General features: G+C 34.7%; 2 protein-coding genes across 5 annotated transcripts in view; one reads left to right on the forward strand and one right to left on the reverse strand.

Annotated features, from left to right (window-relative positions):
* The window catches only part of LOC117174673 (ras-related protein Rab-32-like), a 19742-nt gene extending 17071 nt beyond the window's left edge, over nucleotides 1–2671 (forward strand). The window contains exons 4-6 of the mRNA XM_033363969.1: nucleotides 991–1047; nucleotides 1725–1969; nucleotides 2071–2671. Coding sequence (XP_033219860.1) covers nucleotides 991–1047; nucleotides 1725–1969; nucleotides 2071–2195 — 427 coding nt within the window. The 3' untranslated portion in view covers nucleotides 2196–2671. The remainder of the gene's footprint in view (nucleotides 1–990; nucleotides 1048–1724; nucleotides 1970–2070) is intronic.
* The window catches only part of LOC117174672 (G-protein coupled receptor moody-like), a 52458-nt gene continuing 40184 nt past the window's right edge, over nucleotides 2500–14773 (reverse strand). For 2 of the 4 annotated variants that reach the window (XM_033363967.1, XM_033363965.1), the window contains exon 9: nucleotides 2500–3525. In XM_033363967.1, coding sequence (XP_033219858.1) covers nucleotides 3377–3525 — 149 coding nt within the window. In that variant the 3' untranslated portion in view covers nucleotides 2500–3376. Of the gene's footprint in view, nucleotides 3526–4142; nucleotides 4231–14773 lie in introns of all 4 variants that reach the window. The other 2 variants (XR_004467334.1, XM_033363968.1) reach the window with 2 other exon arrangements.

Raw genomic sequence — 14773 nt, forward strand, 5'->3', positions numbered from 1 at the left:
CTTTTTTTATTATTTAAAGAAGTTTTTAACCATTTGCATACTTTTTAAAAGAAGAATTTTGTTTACTTTCGAAGAAAAAATTGTAGGCATCTGGCATATTTAAGAAGAGTTAAGTTTAGAGCATTATTCTGTATAGAAGAAGCAATGGGGGAAAATGTGAAAACATTCATGAATATAAAGAAAAAGTTTACGAATAAATTGCAGTTAGCAAATTTGAGAAAAAAATAAAAATAACGCTCTGAAGTTGACTCTTGTTAAATGTGTGTCTAGAATTTTCTCGCCAAATTCAAAGGAATTTTTCGTAAGACTAACCAGTACTGTAAATACGCGTGGGAAGGGGGGGTTAAAGGAGTAAAGCGCGATATGCGAAGGCAGATCGGTAGAATGGCTGACTCGAAGACTAATTTCTATTTGGTAGAATAAATCTGGAAAAGTATGCATGGTTCAATGAAAGAACTTTTTATAAACTTTACTCTGGCGCTTTTATATTTTTATATACATTATACACATTATATACGTATATAAAAACGTGCCTTCAACTCGACCTCCATGGTGGTGTGGAAAAGAGTTTATACGCGATTTAATTTAAATGCACCACTGTAATATAATGTAGAAGCCGCCAGTTGAGAGCCACAGCGCCCCGTCCAGCTTCGAGATCGAGACCAGCGCGGAACAATAGAACAAAGTCGCTAAGAGGCCAGGTATGGTACTGCGGTACCTTGATATCGCTTCAAGCCTTCTACGCATAAACCCATGCGGAAATCCTCAATTCAGAAGTCCGACGGAACTTTTCCACGTCGATTTCGACATGAAGTTTTTCTTCTGGGTACGGAAAAATTGTGGGTTGATCTAGATAAGAAATATTTCTTAAAAAATAAAATAGTCGTCCCTTCTGCTTCATATGATATACAAATTATATTCTACTATCTTCTCTTATCCCTCTCTATTTTGTATATGTTTAGATTACATGTTTGGTCTTCTAAATTTTAGGGATATTGCTGGCAACGAGAGGCATGGGTACATGACGAGGGTTTACTACAAATATGCGTAAGTATTTTTTCTATATTTGATCAGTTTTTAATTGACACTATTTTTTAACTTAGGGGAAAGATAGGAATGGCAATTATTCTAAAAAGTGAAATTTTGAATGTTCTAAAGCTTTTGATATCAAACATCTTAAGCTGTTTACATGGGAGTTACTGGGCGACTGTCAAGTGACTAATTCTTTCCAACAAACTTACTCATTTGATTTGATTTATATCTGGTATTTAAAAAATTAAAGTTTAAAGTTAAAACTTAAATATTAAAAGTTTCTAAATTTTAAAACACAAACTTTGGATCTTTCTCAAACTTATATCTCATGTGAGTCAGAAACCTTGTAAAATATTTTCATATTAAATCTAAAGCAATAGTCGATCGATCGATCGTTAATTGTACTGCTCATCTAGTAGCTTTTCATTGATTAATCAGTGGAACTCTTTGTTTAATTGATATAGTGACGTGTTTTTCACTAATTCAGATTTAGAAAGAAAATATGTTCAAAGGTGTCAAATTTGAAAATCCTTAAAAATAACTTTGAATTCGATTTACATTTTTTCTTAATAGCGTTTTACAAGTATTCTGAGAAAATGTTTCTAAAGGTCTCTAGGTTTAAATTTAAATGGATAGTGACTGAATTTAAAAATTATTTATTAATCAATTATTTCCAATTGAATATTTCGTAGTGTGGCTGCAGCTTTGGTATTCGACATTTCGCGTGCATCCACTTTTCAATCAGTAAAAAAGTGGCTGAGTGACCTCAGGGAAAAAATTACACTGCCAGATGGTTCGAATATTCCTATAGTTTTGCTGGCTAATAAGTGCGATATTCAACAGGTTGCTATACCGAATGAACAAATCGTTAGGTTCTGTAAAGAAAATGAGATTGGATCTTGGTACGTGACATCAGCAAAGGAGAATATGAATATTGGTAATCAAAAAAATGATTTAAGTGTAAAATTTAGGGTGAACCTGAAATATTATTTTTGATAATTGCGAGAAAGATTAAAATAATGTTATTCACAATTCTAGATGAAGCCATGCATTATTTAGTAGAAAACGTCCTAAGAGCAAAGATCCAGGATGAAATTCGAGAGTCCATAAAATTAAAAGATTCGCCCGAGAGTCAAAAGAAGAACATTTGCTGCTCGAATTAAAAATCATAATCTCTTTTTTAGAGCCTTCGGCCAAATGTAAGTCGTTTACCTCGCAAACGTGATATTTATTGTATAAGTTAATGTTTAATCATTTGTAATGGATTTAATAATATTAACTCTTTAAAAGAGGCTAATTATTTCCACAGAGTCGTTCCTATTATACAAACTTTTTAAGACTTTTTTTGTTCACCAGTGCCCACGCTCGTCATGAATGCATTATTTTCTCTTTTTTCTTATCACCTATAATTACATGAAAATATTTTTTGATCTATTTTAAAAGCATGAAATCACTCAAATCATTTTTGTACAAAAATCTTAAAATATATTTATTTTATATTTTACATCACATGCACATTATGCCATATGTGAAATGACATATCTTGGTCTGTTAATCACAAATTATAAATCTTAATAATTATTTAAAGAGCTTAGTATACACTTTGTAATCACGTTTTCGCAATTAAAAGGATTAAAAGTCTTTGAGTCTCACGCATTATTTATCGACTGCAATATCTATGGTAATAATGGACAATATTTTACAATATCTCAAGCGATTGTACTTTTAGTTAGGATTTCTATCTTAAATAATTTGAATACTTTCAATATATGGCAACGAGGAAGCAATAAATATCTTAATCTAAGCGCTGCATTGTATTTGCTACAAAGTATTGTCGGGGTGATCTGAAAATTACTTCTTTACATTCAATTTCCATGAAAAATGATCCCAAATGTCCCACTAAAGTAGCAAATTTTCTTAAAATTCAGTAAAAGACCAAATGAGGACAAAAGTATTAGAATAGGTCCTTTTTATTGGTACTTCAGTTCTATTTTAGCAGAAGCCTTTTTAAACAAGACTCCCATGTACACTTGCAAAAATTTTGAAAAAAATATATACTTAAACTTTTCTAGTACATTTGTCCCTTTGTCTTTTCGAAAATTTTTCGAAAACTTGATACTATAATACTGTTTTATTTCATACGTGACTCTTTAGTGGAACTTTATTTGGGATTTTAGTGTAGGATTACATTTACATTATTTTTCGTTCGGCTTTCTAAACTACAAATATTTATTGGTTCAAGCTCTTAAATTATCATCGTTCACCCTTTCTGAAAACTGACTTAGGGAATAAAATTATTCTAATTTTCTGGACTACCTTAGAGACCATTTAAAAATCTAATTTATTATCGTTGATCCGTACTTTGAGTATCTTTTGGGCGTTCTTGGCTCTTGATTGAAACTATTGACAGTTCATCGTCTTGTGAATTCTTCACGGCATTCATGGCAATTGAAACCGTCGACACCATAGTTTTACTGAACTCCTTCGAGTAGTCTGAAAACAGAAGATAACATTGCAGGTTTTATCTACAACCGACAATTGTTATAAGCTGGGACATCGCGTATTTATACAATGTGTTAATCGGACACGGTCGTCGATCGAAGATAAATCTGTGGTGAAAGATAAACTGGAATTTCAAAAACGATAAAAATTAAACATTATTTTAAAAATTATGAAAACGATATATAATAAAAATAAAATGTTATTGTAATGAACAATACTTACATAAAATCAATTTTTGGAAAGATTTTTAAATTTCAAAAATAAATATTCGGAAGGATTATATAAATGTCATAAAGAAAGAAGTTGCAAAAGCGATATGACTTTATAAAAAAATGCATGTATTAATTGGTTGAAGATTGTTAAATTGGATACCGATTTGACGATTGCACAATAAATTAAGCGTCTCAGCAGTTTGCCTTAATAAGCTCACCATTAGAACCAGAATTGCTGTAAGCGTTAGTCAGTATTCTGCAGAGAAGAGAAAAACTCATTAAAGAAGGAAATACAAAATAAAGTTGTACTTAAATTCTACGTTAATGAAGCCGATTTAAAAAAGAAGAGTGTTAATTGGTTGACCATGTTTTTGAGCGATTTCGCTGTACTTGTACCTGGCTCATTCGCCACTCTTACATGCTACCCGCTCGCTCTGCGTTAGTGGAAAATTGAGTATACGAGTTTAGCTTGCATCGGCTACTCCTGAAAAATAGGTCCAGAGAATAACAGAATTTTCGACAAAACAATGCGAGAAATCTTTTAATAAAATTTACTAACAGATTGACGTTTCATATCTTTTCTCCTCTACTATGTAACTCAATGAAAAATACGTAGTTTATAGAAAACCGGAATTCAAAGCTAGGCCGTGAAAACATATAAAGGATTTTTCTCTTAGATTTATTAATATTGATTGAAATAGTAGCTTAAAATTATTTTATCAAGCTAGAATCTCTAGAAATTATAAATCCTAATAAATTATGTGAACTTTATTTGAAGAAAAAAACAAACATTTATCAGAAATGCACGAATTATATTGGGATACATTATTAAATAAAGTTTATTTCCCTTATTTCAAAAACTATTTATCTAACGATGCTTCAATGAAATAAATAATGTTTAAATTTTTTTAAAAAACAAGCTCATTAAAATATACGAAAAATAAACAAACTACTTCCCTCTGAAAAGGGAGCTTTCAATATTTCTTGGGATTGCGTAGGCCAGCGATTCCCAAACTAGTGCCGCCGGCCGATGAGGCTGCCGCCGGCAGGGGGATGCCACCCCGGGCCGGGCAGCTAGGCAGGCTCCGGGCAGGCTCCCAGCTGCGACCAGAAGGCTACTTTCCTCGACTTTCGTGTACCTAACACGAATGACCCTTTCATTGTTATGAACTTTCAATAACTCAAATTATAAAGACTTAGCTCAATTAAATTTTAATTGGCTGAATGAATTTCGTAATATAATTGAAAGAAAATGAAAACAAAGTTTTTGAAAATCGGTTAATATCCGAACTAATAAACGAAATATTGACAAATCTTATGAATGCAACAAAAGTGCGATAACTCTTGAAGTTATTATCCGATCTTCTTCTACCTTTTTTTAACGTTTATTTGATAATCTAACAAATCTAACGGAATTCATTAAAATTCTATTGATTAATATTTAACCAACTTTTCATTTTTCTCAACCGGCTCTAACTCTCTAACAACGCAAAAGGTCAGCGAAGCAAGCAACCGAGCACGAACGACTAGCGTCCAGTGTCTCACTTGGGTTCCAGTATTGTGAAAAAATTTGAGGGTGGGGCCCCTACCGCTTCCCAGAAAGTACATAAAAAGTTTGGGAATCGCTGGCGTAGGCCGTAGGGATATGGCGACCCCATCGCCCGAGAGGTTCAGCTCTGGCAGTCAGCCACGCTGCATTGGGCTATCCGCAGTGGTCGGCATGCTCCTGACCAAGTTAGGGTACCCTGACCGGGCTGAATAATGACCTACTTTCTGGTCAGGTACCTGCGAGCTTGGGCAGAGCATCCTTTCTTTCAGGGATCCTTTGTTGGAAAATGGGAAAAAATTTGAGATTAAAAAATTCTTAATTTTGCAATCAGTATTTTGAAAGTAATATATTTGGAATCTACGTGTTTTCCGATTCTAAAGACACGTAATTTGTCTATAAAGGTTGGAATTTGTAAAAATATTTAGTATTGAATTGAATATTAAGCTGAATTTTCTTGAAATTAAACTCCGTGAAATATTAACAAAATTTTTGGCAAGTTATATATCATTGGAATCGAAAAAATTCGTAGATGCTGATTATGGTATTTTCAGATTGCTAGCTGAAAAATTAAAAGTATTTAAACTCCCTCACTTTAACTGTTCGAGTACACATTGGGTCATATTGACCCTGTCACCGACTTTCACTGCCTTCCACCGATTACAGTTTTAGACAGTTTTTGTAGCGTCCCGAGTCATTAAACGTCGTTGAGACGCAATTGAAATCGAAGCGGAGTCAATGTGACCCATGTATGTAATTCACGTCGAATTTACTAAAATTTCGATATTTTGTTTTCAACAATTATAAACGTTTGTTAGTGAAAAAAGTGCGAAAACCGTTTTTAAAATTTGTACAAGGGCACACGGCCACAACTAGAGTCAGTATGCGAAATAAATAAGTATATATGTTAGAAGTTTCAAATACACTTATAATAATTATAAATTACTTGAGCATACTTGTAAGTATACCTCTTAATTTTGGTTAGTTAAAAGGTTCAGTAACTGTGAAGTTATAAACGAAAAAAAAGTGAACAGGTTCATTTGACCCAGTGTGTAGCAGATGTTCGACAAAACGACCCCTGCTTGAGTAAGCTCACTCACACTTAGGTCCATGAATAGACCGAAGAGTAGTAAAAAAAATAAGTTGGGGCGGGCCTGACCATACCTGGAAAATTAGAAAAAAGTTTGCCGACCACTGATCACTAACCCCCCAATGCAACGAATTATGCGGTAACGTCAGGAGTGTCGCGCAGTGCCACCCGCAATAGGCCGCTCTCAGAAAGAGGCCATGGTTCAGTTAGGAGTGGCCCCACTTTGCCCCAGACAAACGCGCAAACGTAGTTTTAAATGGTCGGACGAACTCAGGAGCGACAGCCTTACCTGTTGGCAAGGAAGCTCACCGACGTGAAAAGCATATATGCTCAGGTTGCATGAACGTTGGGTCAATATGCACCTGGAGTATATAAAGATATAAAGCTATAAGATATAAGCTATAAGATATAAGCTATAAGATATAAGCTATAAGATATAAAGCTCTTTATCAGAAAAACAAGAGAAAAATCCTCCAGCGAACATACCACCCGTTCCAGCCGAGCGGCTAGTCACTACGAAATCTCAGATTGCCGTGTTAGAAGTTTTAGGAGAACTCTTTGAGGAAGTCTGAACTCTTAGAAATCTTGAAAATCTTTCACCGAGCGTGGAGCATTCATACCACGAAGCATTTACATGTTCGTCATGCAAACACTGCCTCGGTATGTCGAACTAACAGTCGACATGATCCGAACGACGCCGAGCTTAACCGAGTCCGATTTCTACTGGAGACATTGGCGGATCCAGAGGGGGGCGATCGGGGCGATCTCCCCCCCCCCCCCCCCCCGAGCTCTAAGTTTTTATACTTATAACTTGAAATATTTTTTTTTTTTGCTTTTTTCGACTTATACGCCCCGATCGCCCCCTCCGAGACCAAGGCCTGGATCCGCCGCTGACTGGAGAGTCCCGCTCGCGAAAAGTTCTGGAAATCTCAGCACTCTCTGCAATCCCAAAGAAATCATAGCACTCTTTATTTGAATGCGATTGAGACAGCCGAATTTATAGTTTTAAGATTTTCAGATTTCTCAGTGAATAACTTCTCGGTTCCAGCAAGACCATCTTTGCAGATAGCCGATAATGCCAAAATGAGAACTAGGAGATCAAAAATCCACCAAAAAGTCTATCTGCGCATGGACAAATCAGTTCAAGCTAATACTGCTCTCCCTGATTTGCTACCTAAAGATGTTGATCTGTGGAATCTGAAATATGTAGTTTACGGCAACAGTTTTCTACGATGTCAACTCGCGTAGATTTCTTACTTTTGCTTACCTTCTAGTACAGAAGAAGCATGAGTGAATGAGGGTTTCGGTTGCTCGGGGTTGGTTACTTTCTTTATAGAATCATGATCGTTGATTCTGGAACGTACAACTTCTCAAATAAATTTACGATAAATAAAAAATAAAAAGAATGCAAATAAATAAATAATACATTTAAGTACACAAACGTAAACAGTTAGTGACGCGTAAACAATTTCCTAATATTACGGAATATACGCGCGTAAATACTTGCGCACTGATTCTTCGTCCCTAGGCTGTTTATGAGAGTCTCCCTTGTGCCGCACATCACCACATTCCTCAGCCCACACGGGGCCAGCAGTTCTAGGAATAGCATGACCTGAGGGCACTATCTCAAGGCTTCGTTGTAATCCCGAAAAATGTTTAGAAATTCCATTTTGAAACTTTACTGAGACGACAGACTTGACTGATGATGCTTGGTAAACTGAATTACTAATATTAAACTAAAATTACCTATCTGTGGAGACCGATATTAGAAAATTACTATTAAAAATGTTACATATGCTAAGCGGCCAATAACAAAAATAACTATAACGACAGCAGCCAATAACAGAACTCTGACTAACAGACTCTGTTAGTCTAGACTATAGTCGCCGCTATAAATATCCGAGAACAATCGGCCTAATGTTCAATCAAAAAAGATGACGGGGCCCCATAATATGTAGTCCTGCCCTCTGCCTCTCTCCCTAGTGTCTCTCTTTCTCTTCCTAATGTATGGCGATGGTGGATACTGCGTAGGGCAGGGTGGCCATTTTAGTTATTTTAACACAAATCTAGTGTTTCTGAAGGGCCCGGCTGTGTTTTCTTTTCAGGCATTGTGTAATAACACAATTTTAGTTTTTTTTATAGTATGTAGTGAAAAATTTAATGATTTTTCAGATTTTTTTTTCTTTTTGCTCCGATTAATTAATTTTCAGTTCCAAACTGTGGCAAACAATCTGGTTGCAAATAACGATTGATCAAGTGATTGCACTAGAGAATACCGTCCAATAAGAAGAATTCTCTAATATCAATTCGCAGTTGATTCTTTGAGGTGAATTTGCTTTGTTAAGCCCAAAATTTCAGGCAATGCCAGTGTTTCTGTGGATTCCTAGGACAATAACATTGTCTGAGATGTCTAGTGATTTGGTGTTTTGACTTGGTCGATCGCGATCGATACATGGAAAGCAAGTAAGTTCTAAATTTTGTTTGATGATTCGAAATAAGGTACTCCCAGCATCTGCGTATTCTATTATGCTGAATGAAATACTTTTTACTACAAACAACATAATGGAACTCGCAGGTTTGTCTACGTAATTGATACGTTTATGGGAATCCCAGAATGTCTCAAAATTAGGCATAACTCAAAACTTTCATGTTTTCTATTGTTTTCATCCCAAATATACTCTTTTGTTCAATTTTGTGTAATTTACGCAACTTTCTTTTAAATCAGGGTCACCCCATGAATGATCACCTGAAACTGATTGCGGCCAAATTTGAGACCATTTTTTTAATTGGTCTATAATTATTTCTTATATTTATTTATCTTTCTTATCTATAATGATATTTTGGAGTTATAGTTGAAACAGTAGAGGAAAAATGTTTTTAAGCAAACCGTAGTACCCAAAGACACGTAGAAGTTTGAAGTTGTCTACTCGCTGCGATAGTGCTGCTCTGATAAAGCTGTTACGTATGTCTGACACGGACTATCTAAACATATTTTAAGTTTATTTATTTGCATTTCATGTGCAAGCATTAGTTTTTGCATTATTTGTGTATAATGTTCGTGACCAATTTTTGTTGTTTTGACCCACTTTGATCAATATAAACCTCATTGAATCTCTTACGAACCTCATATAAGCCTCACTGACAAAATTGAAAATTAATGGCAGTGTTCTCTAGCACGATCAGTATTCTCAAAATTAGTAATTAAATTTATTAACAATTCTAATTATTTAAGATCAGAGACACCTTCCTTTGTGCTTTTTGTTTAGCGTGCCAAATTTTCTGCACGATATCTCATTCCGTGTGGACGCAAGTTGGGAAAGAAAAGTACCGATGTAACTTTCAGTTTTATTTTCTTAGAAAATTTTTTTTCTCAATATTGCCACCGGAATAAAGCACAGATATTCACTTTATTGTCTCCACTTCCATTTCCGAAACTTTCAGAGCGATATCTCATTTCGTTTAGACGTAATCTGGGAAAGAAAAATGGAGCACCAGCTTTGGTCACGTGCCTCTCTCGTTACATGGTCTTAAGCTGTAGATTCCCCCATCATACACTTGGCTCTAAGCCAGGCCGTGGATGGCGGGGGAAAATATTAGACTTTACCGAATATGTTAAATTAGGTACAGTCCTCTAATCAGGTTACTTCATTGCATTACAAAAATTTGTCTATGACTGATGATATTTTGGGACATCCCGGTGAAGACCGTACAAAAATCCAACTATTAACAAAAATTACTTCTAAATATCCGAGATTGAGAGAAAAATCAGCTTCATAATAATCTTTCAAAAAATAAAAACGTGCGGCGGAAATATTACAGAGTTTTTCTCACATGAATGCAATATTAAATATTTACGCCCTACTTCCTTTCAGAGGGAAATATTTTGTTTTTGTTTAATATATTTTAATTGAAGCGTCTTATTGTTTAAAGTTTTCTTAAATCATTTATTTTATTATCTGCTTTTCAGTCTTTTGCAAATGTTTTTTTTTTATAAAATATTTCGAGCAGTGAATACAGAATGCATGCAAAGTTATAAGTGAATTAGATATGCATAAGTGTGTCAAATCACGATATAAACGTAGGAGGGTTCGAGTGTGTGGGAGGTGAACTGAAATTTGATAGAATGATGTATTGTCATTAGTAATACGTATACATGCATACCCATATTGCCATATAGCAAGTCAAATAAAAGCTTGTAAAACAGGAAGTAAGAAAACAATTTGTTTAAAAATTAAAACGGTTAATGGCAGAATAAAATAGAAGAAAGTAGGGAAAATAATTAAACTTTCGAGAAAGATTTATTATGGCTACACCTAATCGATTCTTGTTTATATACGTCGTAATGGAAGAAACTTGATTTTTCGTGTTAAAACTATAAAATCTGAGACGTCCATTTACAACATAACAGTTCAGAAAAGGACAAGCTAAATATGCGAAAGAGTTTTTTAAAGTAACTGCTTCCAAGTCATAGTTCAAAGAACATAAATGTTCATGACAACCAGGGCATTATTAAATAACTCATCTAGTAAGTAAAATATGTTAATGGAAAAAAGTAATTAAATTACCAGCACGTTTCTTATGTAAATTAGGTCTCGGTTACGGGAAACTCCATTCCGGAGTCACAAAAGAAACATTATTCTCTCTTAAACTGAATTAGAGAAGTTGTCACTGGTTAACTCAGTACACCAAACTCTCGCTTTCAGTCCAGTGTCGGGGGTTGCCTTCAATTAGTCCTGGAATGGTTTCGGGGGGATCGAAACGTAAATAGTGAGGACCGTCTGACTCGTTTATCATTGGAATATATATCTATATACATAATTTCGCAACCACTCTCGCTCTGTTCCCCTGAGAAACGGTGGGAGCCAGTAGTTCTAGGAAGGTTGAGAACGGGATGACTGAACGCGAGAGTTTAGTGTATTTAGAATTTTCATCCATGAACGCGTGATTTTTCGACTTTCACTGGGTTAACCAGTAAGAGACTGAAGCATAACAGCGTTACTGAACATATCAGTGACTCCAAATGATAGATTCAACCAGTGATATAGAGGATATAATGATTATCTTTCGCTTGCAAGGGGGAAGCCCCAGCTCTAATGGCACGGAACGTATAAAATGTCCGTCGCTTGGGAACGTTCCAAACATTACTATTATTGTTATTTATTATCCATAAATATCGCATACACTGTAAGAGACAGGGCGAAATCAGTGTCAGTTTATAACATGGATAACATGTTATAGTGCAGTATATACGGTACTCAAAACTAAAAATTGTCATCAATATTTACCTATCTCTTACGGTATACGAGATAACTGTTTTTAAAAATAACAAAAACGGAAGGTTCCCCTCGGGTTCCAGCGGAACGATTTTAAGTGGCGAATATTTTACACGTTCCGGGAACGTTCCAGGAACGTTCCGTGCTATTAGGGTGGTCACTTGTGCTTAAATTTGAGCGATGCGAATCGTTGAGCTAAATGCGAGCCTTCCAACAGCTAACCATAATATATTGGAGCCGGCCTTTATTATTTTGTTGTACTTATAAAATACGTTTAAAAAAAAATTTGCAAAGGTTAGCACAAAAGTGATGAATGATAAGCGTCATACTGAACCTCTTGACGGACGACAACGCTTATTACAAGATGACTACTGGTATTGAGTAACCAGTGAATCTCAGTGATTAAACCAGTGACTGAATTCCACTGAGGGAACCATTAAAATCTCACTGTCAGTGACACAGGAAAGATTGCGATTTCCGTGGTGACAAAGATTTAATTCAGATTCCCATAGGATTTTTTTTGCGAGAAATCGAAAATCTATATATCAAACAATATTCAAAAAATCGATTTAAAACTTTCAGACTTGTCTTTCTTAAAAAAAATTATATAGGAATTCACATTAAAACTTTGTCGTCACGTATATAGTAATCTCCTCGTAACACTTTTCTAGCTGTTTCAATCAGTGAGATTTCACTGGTTCATTTTAAGAATTACTCACCGATTTTTATAAAAATTTTCAACTTGTTACTCATGTAGAAATAAAAACATGTTTCAAATATTCTGTTTGGAAAAAAAGTTTTCAAAGAGTTATTGCACATTTTATATTTTTTCCCTATTTTATATTTCTTTTAGAGAAAGGCTTAGTTTCTAGTAAATAATTAAAACCAAATTTTTTTATGTATTATTAATTGAAGGACCCAAATTTCATCTTCAAATCTAATTTCTCGAAAAACTCTTCTAAAAGGATTGAAACTTAACAGCAAAATAATATCTAAATTGATACCTATTTTATTAATCCCATCTCTTCAAGACTTTAAGGACTCCTAAAAATCCTCAAAGCTAACATTCTACTCGAACCGATCATCAGCGCCATAAACTCACCAACTTACAACCTAGCACGCTTTCTTACCAAAGAACTGAATCCTTTCACATCACTCACGTTCAAAACTCTTTTGACTTTATCAAAAAGATACAAGAGATGTACATTCAACCCCAAGACTGATACAGTTGATATTATTAAGTCCTATGCAAACTTCCGCTCCAAGTCAATACCTTTGGTAGAACACTGTCTCAATAATACTTACTTCTCTTTCAATAACCAATTCTATGAACAAAACTCAGAAGCAGTAATGGGATCTCCAATCTCACCTGTAATAGCCAACATCTTTATGGAACATCTTGAAACTAAAATCTTTAACCAATCCAAGCTTAAATCGAAATTTGGGTTGCATTACGTTGATGACACTTTTGCCATCTGGCCTAGATAAACTAAAGAAGTTTTCCCATTTCATCAATCGATTACACCCGAATATTAAGTTCACCATGTAAATTGTACAAAACGGAAAATTGCCTTTCTAGGACGTACAAGTTAACAAAAGATCTGATAAAACAATATGACATGAAGTTTACACAAAACTACCACCCATCTAAAAAAATCAGTCATAAACTCTCTTATATACAGAGCTGTCTCCATATCAGATAAAGATAACTTAAAACAGAAATTTAAAAAAGTTTAAAAAATCATAAAACAGAAAGATTACGAAATCAAACTAACTGATAAAGCCATAAGACAATACATACACTCAAAAGACAAGTCAAGACAACCTACGAAAGAAAGGAAGAGAAAAACGAGCACTATCCTACCCTGCATCCAAGGTGTGACAGAACAAATAGGAAGAATTCTCAACAAACTTTATTTAAACCACCTTCGAAAACAGGACAACTTCTAAACAACTCCAGAGACAAAAGGCACATCTCAGTTATCCGGGAGTATATAAACAACCTTGCTCTTGTGGCGAAATCTATATTGGAGAAACCAAGAGAGCGGTGAGCCAACGTCCCGTGCAGAAATTTTGGTGGGGCGCCGGTCGGGAAAAATGTGGGCCCGATAGAGTAATCAGTAAAATTTCAAAAGTTTTTATATTAATATTTTTTCAACTTTGTATTTTACAAAACTTTAATTTTTCAATATTCTACATTATATATCTTTACACATCATATCTTATTTTCAATATTTTACATTACATTATCTGTTTGTATTTATTGAATTTATAGGTAAGAGTTTGCATTTAAAAGAAAACTATTATGCTCTGACAAACAATGTTAAAATTTTGAGCTATTACACACACAGATCAATTTTAATCATAAACATTTTTGAATCTTCTTAAAATTCTTTTGGAATGAATTTTGTTTGACTAATGCACATGGGGTACGTAGAGTGAGATTTGAAAATTGAGGTTATGTTCGAGGAAATATGAAAAGCATTTAATCTATAATGTTAATAACCCGGAAATGCATACATTTGGTATAAGGTAATCTCTATTTTCACAATAGCAGCAACAAAATATAAAATTATAATAAGCTGGAAAATATTTTTTATTTAAATAAATAGTAAATGCGCTCAAAATAACGACGCTTTCTCGAATGCATTGTTGCAAATCTTCAGAAGCTAAAAATGAATATCACGACGACAACAGAAAACCTGGCATAATCTTGTCTAACCTAACCCGATCCGACGTTGTTCCGACGCGAGCCACACCATTTGCCCCCTTGCGGCCACATGTGTGAAACTCGATCGGGCCCAGATTTCTGCACTTGGTATAAAGGAACATGAGAGTAAAGTAAGGCGAAAACATTTCGAGAAATCAGCATAAGCTGAGCATAATATCGAAACAAATGGCATTTTAAGAATGTTATCAGTAGAGCAGGACTCATTATCGGAAGTAAAAATATATCAAGTAAAGCAAAAACGGCAATGCATAATTCTATATTTGTACCGACTGTACTTTATGGTAGCAATACTAGGCAGTCTGATAAGTACCTGAAAATTCTAAGAGATGGCATTAGTATTCACTAATGTGAACCATTTTCGTCGAGCTTGATCCTTCAAATGACGCC

Source organism: Belonocnema kinseyi, chromosome 6, assembly GCF_010883055.1.
Source record: "Belonocnema kinseyi isolate 2016_QV_RU_SX_M_011 chromosome 6, B_treatae_v1, whole genome shotgun sequence".
NCBI classification, from domain to species: domain Eukaryota; kingdom Metazoa; phylum Arthropoda; class Insecta; order Hymenoptera; family Cynipidae; genus Belonocnema; species Belonocnema kinseyi.